This window comes from Pipistrellus kuhlii, unplaced genomic scaffold (assembly GCF_014108245.1).
Source record: "Pipistrellus kuhlii isolate mPipKuh1 unplaced genomic scaffold, mPipKuh1.p scaffold_m20_p_135, whole genome shotgun sequence".
Lineage (NCBI taxonomy): Eukaryota > Metazoa > Chordata > Mammalia > Chiroptera > Vespertilionidae > Pipistrellus > Pipistrellus kuhlii.
In genome coordinates, this window is record NW_023425444.1 from 147,503 (window position 1) to 161,830 (window position 14,328).

General features: G+C 49.4%; 1 protein-coding gene across 6 annotated transcripts in view; it reads left to right on the forward strand.

Annotated features, from left to right (window-relative positions):
- The window catches only part of TTC13 (tetratricopeptide repeat domain 13), a 29,862-nt gene that overhangs the window by 1,296 nt on the left and 14,238 nt on the right, over positions 1–14,328 (forward strand). For 2 of the 6 annotated variants that reach the window (XM_036436337.2, XM_036436338.2), the window contains exons 2-6: positions 4,372–4,466; positions 6,016–6,091; positions 7,805–7,875; positions 11,110–11,175; positions 12,414–12,506. In XM_036436337.2, coding sequence (XP_036292230.1) covers positions 4,372–4,466; positions 6,016–6,091; positions 7,805–7,875; positions 11,110–11,175; positions 12,414–12,506 — 401 coding nt within the window. The remainder of the gene's footprint in view (positions 1–4,371; positions 4,467–6,015; positions 6,092–7,804; positions 7,876–11,109; positions 11,176–12,413; positions 12,507–14,328) is intronic. The other 4 variants (XM_036436339.2, XM_036436340.2, XM_036436341.2 and 1 more) reach the window with 2 other exon arrangements.

Here is a 14,328-nt window from a genome sequence, read left to right on the forward strand (position 1 = left end):
TTGTGGATGTAGCATGTAGCTGCAGACTTTGGCTAGTGACGGCATGCACCGCAAGGCCAGCCTGTCTCGCCTTGGAATGGGTTTTATGATAGATTAAATAGAGAAGGTAGCCGGACACTGGGATGGCAGGACACAGGCTTTATTGGAGAGAAGAGTCCCCCTGCCGGCTGCTTCCAGAGAGAGAGAGAGCGGAAGAGAGCGAGGGCTGGGGTACCAGCACCTTGAAGGATAGGGGACGGGGCTTAGGGCACTCAGCACACGCTGATGGGTGATTAGGGACCCAGGGATTTAGAAATCGGGGGCTCAGGGTATTTGGCAGGTGCTGATGGGTGGTTAAGAGCTCAGGAATGTCCGGCTGCAGGTGGGGTTTACGTCTGTCCATCAACTGGAGGAAGGGAGGGTCTATCATTTCATACTTCGTGGCTCTCTGTGAATGGGAACAAGCCAGTGGCCTGCCTTTGCAAAAGGGTCTCCCCTCTAAGGGGAAGACACTGTGACCTAAGGACAGGGTTTTCTCTTCTTCGGCAAGAGTGCGTGCGGTGAGGGAAATGAGAAATCGCTAACCTATCCGAGCGCTTGCTGTGTTGTCAGAGTTGAGGGCGGTCAGCCTCTGCTCTCCGTCGATCAGGACACCCGTAACCGCAGCACAGATAGGAGGGTGGTTCCTGTTTCGGGTGAAACCACCTCTTTCCTGCGGCCCCACAGCTGCCAGTAGAGGAGCCCAGGTGGTTAGGCCCCCGGATAAAACCCTGCTTCACGCTAAGTGGTTGTAGGTGGGAGCACACGTCTGTCGCATTTACTAGCAAATGGTATACACGGAGTGGCCAGATGATGATGATCTCTCTGAACGCATGATAATCTGGCCACTCTGTGTGTGTGTGTGTGTGTGTGTGTGTGTGTGTGTATTAGAGGCCCGGTGCATGCATTCGTGCATGGGTGGGGTCTGGCCAGCCTGTCCAGGGGGAGGGGACATGGACGGTTGGCCGGCCTGCCTGCTGGTCGAACTCTTGGCGGAGGGGACCATTTGCATATTAGCCTTTTATTCTATAGGATAGACACCGAGTGGCCAGATGATTATGCGTTCAGAGATCATCATCCTCTGGCCACTCCGTGTGTATACTGTGTAAATCTTCATTCCCCTTCCCGCCTATAGTATAGCTGAGCTGTGTGATGCTCACTGGGCATCCTAGGCAGTGGAAGAAACAATTGGATTTATATCATCAATTGATGTTATTGATCCAGGTAGATCGTTTTATCCTGTAGCATCAGGCTTATGCCCGTGTGCACCTCGCCCCACCCCCCAATAAAGATAGATGTGGGTTTCCTTTAAAAATTTTTTTTATTGATTTCAGGGAGGAAAAGAGAAGAGAGAGAAATATCCATGATGAGAGAGAATCATGGATCGGCTGCCTCCTGCACGCCCCACAGTGGGGATGGAGCTCCCAGCCCGGGCCTGTGCCCTGACTGGGAGTTGAACTGTGACCTCCTAGTTCATAGGTCAATGCTCAACCACTGAGTCACTCGGGCTGGGCGCATGTGGGTTTTCCTAAACTGAGCTTGTAGAGGAATCATTCTGTCCCTCCTAACTCTCCCTCCTCTGTAGACTAGACACCATTGTCTAACCTTCTCTGCTTGGGAGGAGGCACACTGCCCCAGAAGCTTAAAGCGTAACTTGTTTCAATGTTTCACTTCACTTTGTCTCTCCCCCAGGCTGGACTTCTTTTCTTAGCTCGGAATTTTAAACATGCCATTGCTCATGAGCTTTGCGAGTCCCTCAGCCAACCTCGCAGGCTGACATGCATGTCCCAGCAGCTGCTGACAGGTGCTGGAGGGCCTTTGTCACTGCTGACGTCAGATTGTTCCCAGAGGCCACTGCTGGTGCTGCTTGGGGCTGCGGCTGGCTCTGTGGCTTCCCTGACTGCAGGCTCTGACCAAGTGGTGGAGACGCTGGGACATCTCAGATCGTCAGGATCAGACAGACCTGCACTCACCAGCTAGCATTCAGCTCTGGTTCTGGCCAAGTCCATGAGACTTAACGATGGCCAGTGCAGCCCTAGCTGGTATGGCTGGGTGGATAGAGCGTGGGCCTGCGGACTGAAGGGTCCCAGGTTCAATCCCAGTCAAGGGCACGTGCCTGGGTTGCGGGCTCCATCCTCTGTGTGGGTGTATAGGCGGCAGTTGAGCAATGATTTGCTGTCATCATTGATGTTTCTCTCTCTCCCTCTCTGAAATCAATAACACACACACACACACACACACACAAAATAAGGTGGTCAGTACAGGGGGTATCTTCCTTAATTGAGGGACCAGTAGTTTAAAACAATGAAATCGGTCTGATGGCCCACAGCACTTCAATCCTCAGTGCCTTGGAGGTGATAAGGAATCAGCAGACGGGAGCTTTTGTAATGAGAGCCATTTCCTTTCTTGCTCTGGCTACGAGAAAGTTAAGTAAATTTTTGGCAACTGCGGTAACCCTTACCATTAGTATATTTGCTCAATCCATTATTTCTTTTCCTTGATCCTGATTTTGTGTGTTTGTTGACATATGTACTTTTGTGACAGGTCTCTTCGGAATTTTTTAAATATATTTTTATTGAATTCAGAGAAGAAAGAGAGAGAGACATCAGTGATGAGAGAGACTCTTTGATCAGTTGCCTTCTGCACGACTCCTCTTCGGGATGGAGCCTGCAACCTGGGCATGTGCCCTGAGCGGGAATTGAACCGTGACCTCCTGGTGCATGGGTCAACGCTCAACCACTGAGCCACACCGGCCGGGCCTGCCTGCAGCTTTTGCCTTCAGCCTCTCTCCTTATGCCTGGGATGTCACGCCCTCTTGCCTTCCATCAGCATCACCTGCCTGTAGTACCCCCATCTCGAAAAACAAACAAACAAACAAGTAGCAGGGACGGGACCAGGGCCTTTCCCGCCGTGACCTCATCTCTCTGCAGATTTCCTCAAAGGAGGTTTCACGTGCTCCGCCTCCACCTGTCCAGGGCTCTCTCGAACCTACCCGTCATCTCTGCTGGGGAGGAAACATTTCTCCTTACCCTTCTCGGTTCTGACTGGTCTGAGAGATCGACATGGAACAGATCATCAGGAGAAAAACAAAAATGTCACTTTGTCTGGACGGGCGCCTCCGTAAGGACAGAAGCCACAGGCGGTCAGTCGGTCAACGGAGGCTCATATGCCATCATCCTGCGCTAAGACTTCAGAGGTGAAGAGGGCTGGTCCCGGAGACAGGAAGGACACACGTGTGCTCAGCGTTCGCCCTTCCGTGCAGAGAGCCAGGGACACGGAGGGGACTTGGGACCAGCAGGTCTTGTCAGTTTCTCCCCCAGCCCAGGGCACGCGGCCCCCATTCTGTCGATCTTTCGAGTAACGGCTCTCTCCCGGCGGCTGCGGGCCCTCTGTAAACGCTTTGAGGCCGGTCAGGGAGAGATGAAGACAAACTCCTCTCTTGTCTCCGCACCCAAACTGCTCCTCTCGGGCGGCCGTGGGTGCGGCCCGGAGGAAGGAAGTGGATGGCATTGCCCTGCCGCCCTGTTGGCTGCCAGCACCCAGCGCTGGGGAGGGAGTGGCGGCAGCTGGACCCTGGACCTTGATTGAGTGCCGATGTGGCAAGGCTCGGCTGTGCTCCTCCGTTTTGTGACTTTGAACGTGTCCATTCATTCACGCCGAGCTCATTTCCCCACGCGTCCGAGGAGCCCAAGGTGACGATTGCCAGGCTCCTGTGACAGCTCTTATCTACCTCTGTCTGGAATGAACTTCCTGCCTGCCTGTAAGACAGCTCCAAGCTCTGGACTTAAACAAAGTCGCTCTTCCCTCAAGGATTGTCCTTCCCCTTCAACTTCCCCTTTCAGTCCTCTTCCTGTCGTTTGTGTGGATCTGAGTGAAACGTTAACGCCAGGATGAGCAGGAGTGCCTGTGGTCACTCGTGTTTCTGAGCACTTTTTTGAGGTTGTATTAGCGCCATAAAATGCTGAGTGTACACATTAGAAAGACCTGGATGTAACTGCATGTAGACGATACAGTTATTCACGGAACTGACTCCCTGTTTGCCGCGGGACCAGCGTTGGACTAGGACTGGTTTGCCCCGCTGGCCTTCGGTATGTTCTACGTTACTTGCCAAAACCGCATCTTGGCAGCTGGGAAGTCTCACTGGCTTTGGCCATTTGCGGGATGGCCGTGAGCACAGTCATGAGTGGGCGTGCAGGATTCTGGACCTGTGAAACAGGTCCACAGCTGTCAGGGTGGACGGTCCACCTGTCCTCCCTCCGGTTTGGAGGGGCCTTCGCACGCTCGCCCCCAGGTGAGCAGCCGAGAGCTCTGCATTGGAGGTGCAGACAGTAACAAGGAGTGCTTGCCTTTCAGAGTCCTCCTTCCTGAGCTTCCACGACTCAGACTGCGAGCCCCGGGGACCGCTGCCCTGCGACTCTCTGCTCTCCCTCAACACGGAGAAGATCCTGGTGCGTCTCCCCACCGCGCCTCCTGCGCGTGCAATGCTTGTCCCCGCTTATCTTCCCAGGGGGTCCGTGTGCACTAGACGAAGATAGTGCACCTGTATTGGGTCACATTGAGCTCTTAGGAATCCAGAGGCCGGTCCCCCGGGACCTAGTACATGTCACTGTGAAATGCTAAGGAATGAGAGGGCATCAGGGACCTTATCTCTAGAGCACATGTGTCAAACACAAGGCCCGCGGGCCAAATCCATCCTGCCAGGCCTTGCAATGTGGCCCGCACCGTGCTGTCATCACTGCAGTCCGCTGCGTTTCCATCACAATGACAGTTTATGACTGTTCAGTAAACCATTCGGCCCGCGATTTAGGCTGGATTTTAGATTTTGGCCCCTTCTCTGATTGAGTTCGACACCCCTACTCTAGAGGATTTGAAAGTACAGTCTTACAGTAGCATCGACAGCCGTATTTGGGAAGTAGCAGCTCATATCAGACACCATTTGTCTCCAAAACTCGGTAGAGGTCTCATTTCGTGTGCTGGACCAATGCTGCTTATTGAAATCATCCCACGTATAAGCTAACTCGGTGGTCGGCTAACTGCGGCTCGCGAGCCGTGGTTTGCCACTCTGTTGACGAATGAGTTTGCCGACCACTGGGCTAGACTCAATGCTACGTGGTAGTTGGAAGCTGGGAGGACGGGGCAGTTGTGGCACATTGTGTGCAAAGAGGTAAAGGGTAGCACATAACGGTGGTCGGCAAACTCGCTCGTTCACAGAGCCGCAGTTTGCCGACCACGGAGCTAACTTACATACCCTGTTTCTCCCTGGCCCCACTTCTGTTTTGAGTCCTGCCAAGTGTTGTCTTGTTTCTTGGTCCGATTTTGTTGGTCCTTCTATGGTGTCATCTTTTTTTTTTTTTTTTTTTAATATATTTTATTGATTTTATACAGAGAGGAAGGGAGAGAGATAGAGAGTTAGAAACATCGATGAGAGAGAGTCATCGATCAGCTGCCTCTTGCACACCCCCTACTGGGGATATGCCCGCAACCAAGGTACATGCCCTTGACTGGAATCGAACCCGGGACCCTTCAGTCCCCAAGCCGACGCTCTATCCATTGAGCCAAACTGGTCCCGGCCTATGGTGTCATCTTTACAACGTGTAGCTCTTATTTCTAAACCATGTCAGGGTTTAAGAGCAGCGTCCTGTTAGCAAGGCCCACTGAGGAACGGGGCACTAGAATGTGAGGTTTGCAACGTAGCTGAGGTCATTCAGTGGCCCCGGGGATGCAGAGACGGCCTGAGGCCGCCAGAGAGGCCAGTCCCCACGGAGGGGAAAGGTCTGGCGCTCTGACATGGAACCACCACAGGAAGCACATGAGTTACACGCAGACGGTGCCCTTGACGGTGGATGTGTCAGTGACAACTGATTGCTTCACCTGTAAATTCAATGGAGCTTTACGTTTCCAAAGATAGGTTTTTATCATGGTTTCTCTTCCTCTCCGATAAGCTAACGTGTGTGTGTGTGTGTGTGTGTGTGTGTGTGTCTTTTTTTAAAATTTCAGAGCCAGGCCAAGTCAGTCGCAGAACAGAAGAGATTTCCCTTTGCTACTGACAACGACAGCACCAACGAGGAGCTGGGTGAGACTTTGTGGGGGTGCTCCTCCAATCTGTGTGTCAGCGTCAGGACCGGGCCTCGCACGTGTTAGGAGCGCAGCACACGTCGCTGTTGTCACTGTTGTTGCTGGTCCCTCTGATGTGACTGGGCCGCACCAAAGGAGTCTCTCTTATCTTGTTATCCGATAGGGCTGTCTGAATAGCGCCCACTGTTAGGGCGGATACAAGCTTGACCTTCATGTGTCTTTTCAAAGACGCCAGTCGAAAGACAGTCCTTTTTTAAATCTTATTTTGAAGAATGCCCTCAGAAGCCTCTTCTTGCATTATTATGATGCTCAGTGTTTTGGAACTTTGCTTTTCTCAAGTTAGTTATAAAGATGATTTAAATCTCTTTCTGCATTTCATGTTTTACTGCATGTAAGTGTTTTTGCTACTTTTAAAAATATATATATTTTATTGATTTTTTACAGAGAGAAGAGAGAGGGATAGAGAGTTAGAAACATCGATGAGAGAGAATCATCGATCACCTGCCTCTTGCACACTCCCTACTGGGGATGTGCCTGCAACCAAGGTACATGTCCTTGACTGGAATCGAACCTGGGACCTTTCAGTCCGCAGGCCAATGCTCTATCCACTGAGCCAAACTGGTTTTGGCAGTGTTTTGCTACTTTTTAACTGTCAGGAAATTTAAGCTCTAATGGCAGTAAAAGTTTTAGTTGCTCATCTTTTTTTTTTTTTTACAGAGAGAAAGGGAGAGGGAGAGTTAGAAACATTGACGAGAGAGAAACATCGATCAGCTGCCTTCTGCACACTCCCTACTGGGGATGTACCTGCAACCAAGGTACATGCCCTTGACCAGAATCAAACCTGGGACCCTTGTGTCTGTAGGCCGACGCTCTACCCACTGAGCCAAACCAGTTAGGGCTGCTCATCTTCTTGAACATCTATGACAGCTTAGAATTAGAGTTGCGGTACAGTTGTGTTTTTTTTTTGTTTGTTTGTTTGTTTTTGCAAAGAAATATAATCAAGTGGCACATTGAATGAGGAATATTTTTTTCAGGTGTATTTGGGGATGTACAGAGTTTGGGCAAGTATTATAGATGGAAACATAATAAATACATCATATTAAAACTTAACTAAACAATTTTATCAAAACTGCTCATTCTTCACTAGTGTACGTTTTGAGTAGTGTTTGAACGATATTTTGAATAGGAGAGGTAGATTGCAGTCCTGAGTTATTTACAGTTAAGTATGACGTTAATATATATTAATTTGAGCCTCTGTTTCTGTTCTCATTAGATGATTGGCAGTAAACTTAGCATCCCCAGGAATCGAGATTTGTGATGCTCTTTGGGTATTAAGACTTTCACAGTAAAATCGCCTATGATGTGGATATTATTCAGGCTCATTACTAGTTCTTTTGAGATATAGATAGAAAGGCTCATAAAGGTTATTGGGTATTTGAAAGTGAGTGAGGGACTTGAAAAAGATAATTACTTCTTGTAGGCAGATGTTTTATCGCTGGCTTTAATAATTTACATCCAGATAAAACCAGGAGACTGATTAGCAAGTGCGGAGTGGTAGAGGAATTTGATTACATCTTATACCTTCTCAGGTTTCTGGAACTGCTCCTGGGCCTCGGAGCTGCCTTCTAAGATGTAGTCACGCGTTTTCGTTACTGATTCTAGTCTGAGATCCTTGCTTCTGTCCTTTAACCTTTTTGTATTTCTTCCACAGCTATTGCCTATGTGTTGATTGGCAGTGGTCTCTATGATGAAGCCATTCGACATTTCTCAACAATGCTTCAGGTAATGTTCCTTCTTCACTATGTAATTTCAAGTTCATAGTCATGACATAAGCATGGACTTATGCGTCGCTGAAGTGTTGCAATAAGCCACCTGTTTTAAGGAAATCCACCCTGAGTGGGGGCACTTCCGTGGTGCAGGCCTTGTCCTGGGGTCTCGTTCCATCCGCAGTGTTACTGCCAGTGAGGGAAGTGAGTGTCCACCACAAGGTGGCAGGCGGGATTCCAATGCAAGTTTAAAAGATAGTCATTAGCTAAGTTCACTTTTCTCTCTCCCATGGCCTCTTCCCATGAGGGTGGACACGGGTGCTTCTTGGAATCCAGATGTTTGCAATCTACCTCTCCTATTCAAAATATCGTTAAAACATTACTCTATGCAGGAATTGCTCTCCGTGGTTAGCTTAAGTTCCACTCATGGATTTGTTTCTCGCTTTTTTATTAAAAAATATATTTTATTGATTTTTTTTTTTTTTTACAGAGAGGAAGAGAGAGGGATAGAGAGTTAGAAACATCGATCAGCTGCCTCCTGCACACCCCCCTCCTGGGGATGTGCCTGCAACCAACGTACATGCCCTTGGCTGGAATCGAACCTGGGACCTTTCCGTCCACAGGCCGATGCTCAATCCACTGAGCCAAACCGGTTTTGGCTGTTTCTCACTTTTAAGTATAATTATGAGACTCCTCAGTGGGATTATCGGGCCTTTGATGGCGGATAACTGCGCTAACATCTGGTTAAGGTGAAATGCTTAAATACGTAGCTGCCAGGGGACCCTTCGTGAAGCCTTACGTTGTTGGCCTTCTGTGCCCTAAGCTTATTTCTGTAGCTACTTCACCATTGCCGGTGATTGACGGGGAGAACAGTGTCGAACACGTGAACTTTGGAGTTAGGGATGCTCAGATTCCAACCCACTTAGCTGCTCTCTAGCAAGTTACTTAGCCTCCTGGGTTATGAGGATAATAACTACCTCCCCAAATATTCCTGTTAGTCCTAAATGCGATGCCCTATAAAGTACTCCGTAGCCAGTACTTGGCACACATAAACGCCCAGTAAATTTTAACGGTTCGGAGCACCATTCCGGCATACCTGTCTGTGCCGATACAGCATGGGCTAATAGCACGTAGACTTCATTTTAAGAAAATAATTTTGACACTTTTTGCTGTGCTTCTGTTTTCTCTTTTTTTTAAAGCATGGGTTCAGTTAGGTTGCTCATCCTAACTTGGCTCTCAAAAAAAATTGATGGTCCATTTTTTAGTTTTTACTTGAAAGTCCCCAAGGAGCTGTGCGTTTGGGTGGACATACGGAATAATACTCTTCAGTACTGAGTGTCACGTGCAAAGAATAGAGTGTAAATAGTTTTAAAGTCGCCTTTCCGTTTAACATGGCAATATTTAAAAAGGTAAGCTAGCACTTGTACACAGTGAACACATGTGCCCTGACCGGGAATCGAACCGTGACCTCCTGGTTCCCAGGTGGATGCTCAACCACTGAGCCACACCGGCCGGGTGATTTCTCTCTTCTTATTCCTCGTTTTGATGCCTCTTTGGTTTTCCACATCAGACGTGTGTGGAAAATCATACGTGCACGGCCCACTTACATTTCAGATGGAGTGTGGTGACCTTGGTCCCGTGTCTTCAGGTTCTAGGACTAAAACATAACATACAAGGACTTGATACCACATGCTAATGTTCTTTTTACTACTTTGGTAAGAAACTCGTTCCTGCTTTTCTGGCCAGAACTTTTCCATATTAGGCTTTATGTTTGAAAGTGAGAAATTTTCATTGAGTTCTTCAAATTCTTGATAGCCAGTCTCATCAAGAAACCGTACAAGTCAGTGGTGGCAGGTGTGCAAAGAACAAACGTTGCTTCGATTCTCACCGTGACTCAGTTTTATAAATCAGTCTCTTTAGATAATATTTTAGAAGTGGGATCGCTCTTGAAACCTAACTGCTCTTCTTTTTCAATCGTTGGCAAATGCAGTGGGATTCTTCCTTGGGGAGTGAAATTGACTTTTATTCCAACAACACCTTTCCGAATTCAGTCCCCTGAAAGGGGGTGCCTTCCACTCGCCACATTAGAACCATTTAATGGGGCAGTTAGTTGGCTTTTGCGGCTGATTGTGTGACCTAGAGTGATCTGATTCCGGTGGAAGTGACTCCAGTGTAATCTTAATAAACATCCTTTATGTCTATACGTCTGTAGTGCCACTTAGTCCACTGTAGTCCTCCTTACATGGCTGATCCCGTGACTTTGGAGTTTTAATTTAAAAAGCCAGCCTTGTGGCGGAAGAACAAGTCTTCTTAAAATTTTAATGCACCGTGTTAAATGATTGATTTGACAGAGGGATAGTGAGCTAAGATTAAAACCTTTATTGAGACATCAAGTGCGTCATGCATCCCACCGGGGACCCAAAAGGAGCTTACGCCCTTTAGTCCCAGGGTTTTTCCAATCGTGGGCATGTACGTAGATAAATGAGAAAAGGGAGATGGGAAACCATTTGTGTCTTGGGGAAACCACGGCCGTTTGTAACACTTGGAGATGAATGGGGGCAGACGAACGGGGGGGCAGAGGGGGGCGGTGGTGCTAGCAGATGCAGGGAGCTGGGGGAGCTTGGTGTCCGGGAGCTGTCCAGAGTGCTGACATCCAGAGCGCAGGCGCATGCCTGGGAGCGGGCTGAACAGAAGGCAGGCGAGCGGTATTTCCCGCAGGCTGCAGAACGGCCTGACCGTTAAGTGCAAGGACCACGTGGCCCCACCCGCCCGTGGAGCCCACGGGTGTCCTGCTGCTCACCGTGCTGGCTCCGCGGGCGGCCCTTCCCAGGTGGCTTCATGAGGACAGGACAGGAGGCACGCCGGGAAGGGGCCTGCGCCAGCTGTCCACCCCCCGAGCCCCCGTTTTCAGGGAGACTTGCTTGCAGATGCCGTCAGCATTGGAGTGGTTGAGGGATGACCTGCATTCTAAAGAGGATGCCTGTGAAAGACACCAGCCCCGGGCTCAATATTTTAGGGTTTTTGTTTCGTTTTATTTTTTTATTTATTTTTTTAATGCAAAACTCTCACTCCCGTGGGCGTAAGCACACAGATTGCCCTGGCTGGGGACTGCGCGTGGACGTAGGTGTGGTGGCACAGAGCTGCCACTTGGGGCGTGAACGTGCTTGAAGCAGAAACTGACTTTTGTTTTGTGCTGTTCTGTTCTGTTTTGTTTCTAGTTTTTGACGTGTTTCTGTTTTGGTCTGACTAGGAGGAGCCTGATCTGGTTAGTGCCATTTATGGCCGAGGGATAGCCTATGGAAAGAAGGGCCTCCATGTGAGTATGGAATAGTCGCGCCTGCGTAGTGCCTGCACGGCCAGGGTGGACGGAACGCTCGCTGCTGGACGAGCGTTGGTGGGACATGCGGAGGGCTGCCCAGGAGCAGGAGCAGGTGGCCGGGAGCAGGGGACCCGGGGGTGTCCGCCTAGGTCTCCAGAGGTCCATTCTGCCATATTGTCTCCTCCACGAGGGCAGTCTCGGCCAGCCCGCACGTGAACTGGGCATAGACCAGCAAGGCGGCAGACCAGGACCGATTCCTGAGGCACATCCCTGGTGCGGCCAGCGGCTGTGCAGGAGGGCTCCCAATTGGAGCTCCTTTCGCCGTGGTGGGGTTTTGCTTTTGCTTTGTTTTTTAATATATTGATTTTTTACAGAGAGGAAGGGAGAGGGATAGAGAGTTAGAAACATCGATGAGAGAGAAACAACCATCAGCTGCCTCCTGCACACTTCTCACTGGGGATGTGCCTGCAGCCAAGGTCCATGCCCTTGACCGGAATGGAACCCGGGACCCTTCAGTCTGCAGGCCGACGCTCTATCCACTGAGCTAAACTGGTCGGGGCAATTGTGTTTTTTTCTTTTCTTTTTTTTTTTTTTTAACATATATATATATATATATATATATATATGTATGTATATGTTATTGATTTCAGAGAGGAAGGGAGAGATAGAAACATCCATGATTAGAGAGAATCATTGATCAGTTGCCTCCTGCATTTGCCGCCCCCTCCCCCCCCCAAACTGACCTCCCGCTGGGGACCGAGCCTATAACCGGGGCCTGTGTCCTGACCGGGAATTGAGCCAGGACCTCCTGGTTCATAGGTCGACGCTCACCCACTGAGCCACACTGGCTGGGCCCTGGGCGTATTTTAAAGAGAACCTACCTGGACTTCCTGTTGTGTAGGATGCTCAGGGGTTTGATTGACACCCACTTGGCCCCTTCGCTTCCCACAATGCCACTGGTCAGCAGCGTCCTCTGCCCGCTGGTGTCCACCTGCTCATCCCTTGAGATGCTTTGCTTCGGGGCTGAACCGGATTCAGTTTAAACGATTCTGCCATCTGTGGAGCTGGGATAGGAGTCGGGGCCAGGTAGACAGTGAGCTGGATCCTGGTACTTGGACTCCTTTGACTTAGAGATGCTAAGTTGGAACTTATTTCTAAATCAGTAGTTCTGTCATTGCTGAGTTGTTATTGCAGACACCTTGAGTAATCTCACACTGAGCTGCTGCCTTTTCAAGGACATTAAGAATGCCGAACTTGCTCTGTTCGAGCTGAGCCGGGTCATTTCCCTGGAACCAGACCGCCCAGAGGTATTTGAGCAGCGAGCCGAAGTGAGTGCTTTCTTTTCCCCCTGCCCTTCCCGGAGTAGTTTAGTCTCACGTTTCTTTTCTTTTATCTCATCACTTGTCAACTTTAAAGCTCCCTATGCCTGCTCTGTTTTCCTCCTCGGTACTTAATGCTTTCAAACAACTCTGGGCTGATGATACTCCTGACTTAGCATGTAATAGTAATATTTAGTAATAAAACACGATACTCCTGACTTAGCATATAATAGTAATATTTAGTAATAAAACATGATACTCCTGACTTAGCATATAATAGTAATATTTAGTATTAAAACTTGATACTCCTGACTTAGCATATAATAGTGATATTTAGTGTTAAAACACGATACTCCTGACTTAGCATGTAATAGTAATGTTTAGTAGTAAAACACGATACTCTTGATTTAACACATAATGGTAATATTTATATTTACGACAAGTACTACTGTCAGTGTTCATGGAAAAGTATATTATTGTCTATATGACATATCTTAGCAAAACGTAACATGACGGTGTGGTCAAAGTGAAACGTGTCGCCTTTAGAAGCGTGTGTGTGAGTGTGAGCGCCCGTGTGTGTGTGTGTGTGTGTGTGTGTGTGTGCGCGTGTGTATGCACATGTTTATCTGTAATTCTTGTGAGACACACCTGCCCACGTGGAGACAGCTCAGGGCAGCGTGCCTGTCCCCAGACGGTGAGGGAACGCTGGGGGAACGGGAGGTCACATGAGGTGGAAACCCCAGGCCATCGCGAGAGCAGACGTGCGGGAGCTTCCTCAGGAGCCCGGTGGTGTGGCATCGGCCCCCAGCGTCCTCTGCGAGGTTGGCCAGGGGTAGGCCGGGGCCAGCTTCACAAGGCGCAGGCCTCGCCCTCACAGGAGGAGATCTGAGACGGGTCAAATCTCCTGGGGAACAACACAGGAGGGTGCAGACCAGAGAAAGGATGTGTGCGAAGGCACTCGCTTTTAATGTTTTTTAATGAACTGTGGTCATTTTACCGTTTTCAGAAGGTGATGGTGAACATCCACGCTCCCCGTTGTGTTTATTTTACTGCACACGCAGCATGTGGAATGCTTAGAGTTTACGTTAATGTGTTTAACCAGAATAAAACGTAACTTTAGTCATCCGATCAGGTGCCATGTCATAGTTGAACTGCTTTTTCCTCTTTGGGGAGAGAAAACTTAGCAAGGAAGCACTAAGCATCTTATTTTATTTTTAATATGTTTTCATTGGGAGAGGGAGAGAGAGAGAAACACCAACGATGAGAGAGAATCATTGATGGGCTGCCTCCTGCACGCCCCCTGCTGGGCATCGAGCCCACAACCCGGGCCTGTGCCCTGACTGGTTCATAGGTTGACGCTCAACCACTGACCCACACCGGCCATATTTTAGTAATTTCAAACTATTTGTTTTTTTTTTACAGAGAGGAAGAGAGAGGGACAGAGAGTTAGAAACATCAATGAGAGAGAATCATCAATCAGCTGCCTCCTGAACACCCCCAACTGGGGATGTGCCCGCAACCAAGGTCCATGCCCTTGACCGGAATCGAAGCCGGGCCTTTCAGTCCGCAGGCCGATGCTCTATCCACTGAGCCAAACCGGTTTTGGCCAGAATTCAGCATTTTTAGTTGTTTGGGTCATTATTCTGCCTGTTGATCATGGTTCTGTACTGAGGGATGCTTTTCCTTCCAAAGAGAAGCCCCGTCCACTCTGCCTTTGGGGTTCTCAGGCCTACGCTCTCTCGCTGAGCCAGCCAGCCTTTCTGCCACCGGCCACGTGCCCGCCCGGATCCTCTCTGCTTTGCTGGTTGGCAGCTTCTGCAGAACAGGCAGC